This window comes from Vigna angularis, chromosome 1, assembly GCF_016808095.1.
Source record: "Vigna angularis cultivar LongXiaoDou No.4 chromosome 1, ASM1680809v1, whole genome shotgun sequence".
In the NCBI taxonomy this organism is placed as follows: Eukaryota; Viridiplantae; Streptophyta; class Magnoliopsida; order Fabales; family Fabaceae; genus Vigna; species Vigna angularis.
In genome coordinates, this window is record NC_068970.1 from 29,980,336 (window position 1) to 29,984,049 (window position 3,714).

Below are 3,714 nucleotides of genomic sequence, written 5' to 3' on the forward strand. Positions count from 1 at the left end.
AAACAACATGAAGTGATCCATTCGGATATTTTATCAAGGACGCACGCACATAGCAGTTTACTTCTTCTTTTAATCATAATTTTTTAAGCCAGTGCTTCAAAAATTATGAATAACATCATTATCTGACATCTTCAACACAGCATGATCCATGAAACACTTTATATTTTTTTCGTTTCTGCAAAACTTAAATTATCTCCACTTGCTTCCGTCTGACTTTAGTACCATTTCTATATACAAAAATGTTCTTTATAATATTCTATTGCAGTTGATCTTTGATCCTTGCCGTAGTACCATTTGTACGGTTAATTTTATAGTGATAACATCAATCCTTGTCACGACAAAAATTGTTATGCAGTCACTTTAGTTGGTGTTCTGCATCAATCGTGGAATTATTTTATCACGGTGCACTTCTTTACTGCTAATAATTAAAGAAAACATGGTCTATTTAAAGAATCGTTGAGGATAGAAGTGAGTGACATGTTTGAGAAAGGCAACCACAATGGCAATTACTTCACTGACTCTTTTCAAAATTACCTTTGTTTTCTTCATTCTCTTCACTCTTCTCACACCTAAAGCCATGGCTGATTGTGAAGCTCAATCAGCAAACACATGCAACAACAAAGAGAAAGCGCTGTCACTAAAAGTTATAGCCATATTCACTATCTTAGTCTCTAGCATAATCGGTGTGACACTACCTTTAGTGACACGTTCAGTTCCAGCTTTGAGTCCTGAAAACGATCTCTTCATAATCGTGAAGTGCTTCGCGGCTGGTATAATTCTTGGAACGGGCTTCATGCACGTGCTTCCCGATTCCTTTGACATGTTGTGGTCTGATTGTTTGAAGGAGAAACCGTGGCACGAGTTTCCATTTTCGGGGCTCGTGGCTATGTTTTCTGCCATAATGACGATGATGGTGGATTCTTTGGCTACTAGTGTTTACACCAAGAGGAGTAAGACTGAGATTATTCCCGCTGAGAGCAGCCCTGCAGGTGGTGGAGACCAAGAGATGGGTGGTGTTGTTAACTTTGGCCACTTCCATGGCCACCACCACCACCACCCTGAGAACAAGACAGAAGCCCAAGAATCACAGCTTCTACGTTATCGTGTTGTTGCCATGGTAAGATTGTTTCTTTCATGCAAAGTTAAAAAACACCCTTTTGTTACTCGCTATTTCTCTCAGTTTTGTCATCAGAAATTTCTAAACAAGAACATGATGGTTCTAGATCATATAATATTTCTTTTGAACCGTTTTCATCATCCATAATTTTAGTTAGACAGTGATTTGCTATAGATATTTATTAAATATTTTTTAAAAATTAGATTAGTTGAAATGAATTTGTCTGTGTTGAATTGTTCCTAAAATGCGATCATGGCATCTATTTGAACTCACTGAATCGACATTCAGTTTACCCAATTTTTTAATCATTATATATTATATATCATTAAATTGTAAAATAGAAGAAGTAAACAAGTAATTTTTTTTTGTAATATGTATTTTGAAATAAATAACAAAATGTTTTATCATTAATATATAATTATTAAAAAAAGGACACTAAACAACTAAAAATAATTCAAATTAATTGGTTTTCAAAATGCATCAAAGTCTATTTATATAATTGTTCAAATCAAACTTAGTCACACTAGATTACAGGATGGTGCGTGGCGTTATGCTCACCCACATGCTGTTAAGAAAAGGACTTACAAATGAATTCAGTGCTTTTAAGAGTTTGAATAGATGATGTCAAGTATTTATATAAATTGATTCATGATTCATCAAGTTCAAAGTTTTCTTAAGTTTCAACTTTCTCCCCTTAAAACTCTTTTTTTCATATTTGGAACAAATCTGTTCCGATATTACAAAAATGAATAAGTCAAAAAGAAATATACTAGTTATGGAGTAAGCCACCTCAACTCATAATCACTTCAAAATCAAAATTGTGAAAACTCTGTACAATTTTTTATAAATATTTGAAAAAATAAAATCGTCAAAAATCATAACGTCTTTAGTATAATATTAATCGTTAATATTTAGTACTCAAGTTGTCAGGAATCATAATTACTTTAATACAAATATTAACATTAAAATCTTTATGACTCCTGATGATTTGTCTTTTTAGAGATTTATGAAGAAATTATGTAGAGTCCTTACTACTTTGTTTTTTAAGTAGTAATGAATGCATACGATATCTTAATTATGACTAATAAAATTATTTTTCTTATCCATTTTCATAATATTTGGACAAATTTGTCCTCTAAAAAGACTAGACTTACAAAAAAAATCACAAAGAATTCAAGCATGGGAGTTAGTCGTTTAGAAGGACCCATAAGTTTATTATATCAAACATTCTGAAGGAGGGGATATCAATTCAAAATACTACAGCAATCCAGCTCATAATTTAAACAGGTGAATATATAATTTAGTATTATCTTAAGCAAATGAACATTGGAAACGCAGGTATTAGAACTTGGAATTGTGGTTCATTCAGTGGTTATAGGACTTGGCATGGGAGCCTCAAACAACACATGTACCATAAAAGGTCTAATAGCTGCGCTTTGCTTCCATCAAATGTTTGAAGGCATGGGTCTTGGAGGGTGCATTCTGCAGGTATATATATATATATATATACCAAAAAGAACATGCATCATTAAATTTTCCTTTTCTATGTTGATGAAACTAACCCTTCAAACTTTGAACAGGCCCAGTACAAGTTCTTAAAGAAGGCCATCATGGTGTTTTTCTTCTCCGTGACAACCCCATTTGGAATTGCCCTTGGAATTGCATTGTCGACAACTTATAGAGAAAACAGTCCAAGTGCACTCATCACTGTGGGGTTGCTGAACGCTTCTTCTGCTGGTCTTTTGATCTACATGGCTTTGGTTGACCTTCTTTCTGCTGATTTCATGAGCCCTAGATTGCAGGGTAGTGTCAACCTTCAATTGAAATCTTACTTAGCAGTGTTTTTGGGTGCTGGTGGCATGTCTCTCATGGCAAAATGGGCTTAGTTTTCTCTTACGTCTAGTTTAAGGAATAATAACATCTTCAAAGTTGTAATTTTTTACATGTTCCATTAAAATAGGAGGTTTATCCATAGTCACTGTTCACGTTTACTCTCAAAACTCAATACTTTGTGTAAACTACATTTTCTGCATTGAATAATGTATGTTGTCTTTCCACTCTTGTATACTATTGCGTATTCCAATACTCTATTTAGTATCTTCGAAGTATAAAACAAAAATGAAATAAAAAAACAGTGTAAAAGCATTTAATATACCATTTTTTGTCCATTAACTCGTTTATTATTATTACTATTATTATTATTTTTAATAAGTGTGAAATACCTTCTTATATAAGGCAGAAAAAAACTAAACTACTGTAGAAAAGACTTTCTATATCAGTCAAAAAAGGTTTTTTATACTAATTTTAGATATACCACCTTTTATATCGGTTAAACCAACAACTACTATATAAAATATTTTACACATTTGAAATGTTTTCCTCCTTCTTTATTTGTCTCGTTCCCATCACTCATGTCCAAGGCATCTCTGATGTAGCCTCCCCCTTCAACGTGTGCGAAGACAACGACGACGTAGCTCCTATGCATAGCGAATACAGTGTGAGACTACCTGATCGTCGATTTGATTGAAAAATGTGTTCTATTCTCTTACACCAATGCATCTGCTAGAACCCAAACCAAGCACAAGAAGAAATTAAAA

The 3,714-nt window shown here is 33.2% G+C and overlaps 1 protein-coding gene across 1 annotated transcript; it reads left to right on the forward strand.

Annotated features, from left to right (window-relative positions):
- The first annotated feature begins 454 nt into the window (after positions 1-454).
- On the forward strand, positions 455-3,179 carry LOC108339455 (fe(2+) transport protein 1-like). Its single transcript, XM_017576585.2, has 3 exons — positions 455-1,117; positions 2,456-2,605; positions 2,698-3,179. The coding sequence occupies exons 1-3, from the start codon at positions 500-502 to the stop codon at positions 3,001-3,003; spliced, it is 1,074 nt and encodes a 357-aa protein (XP_017432074.1). The 5' UTR covers positions 455-499; the 3' UTR covers positions 3,004-3,179.
- The last annotated feature ends 535 nt before the right edge of the window (positions 3,180-3,714 follow it).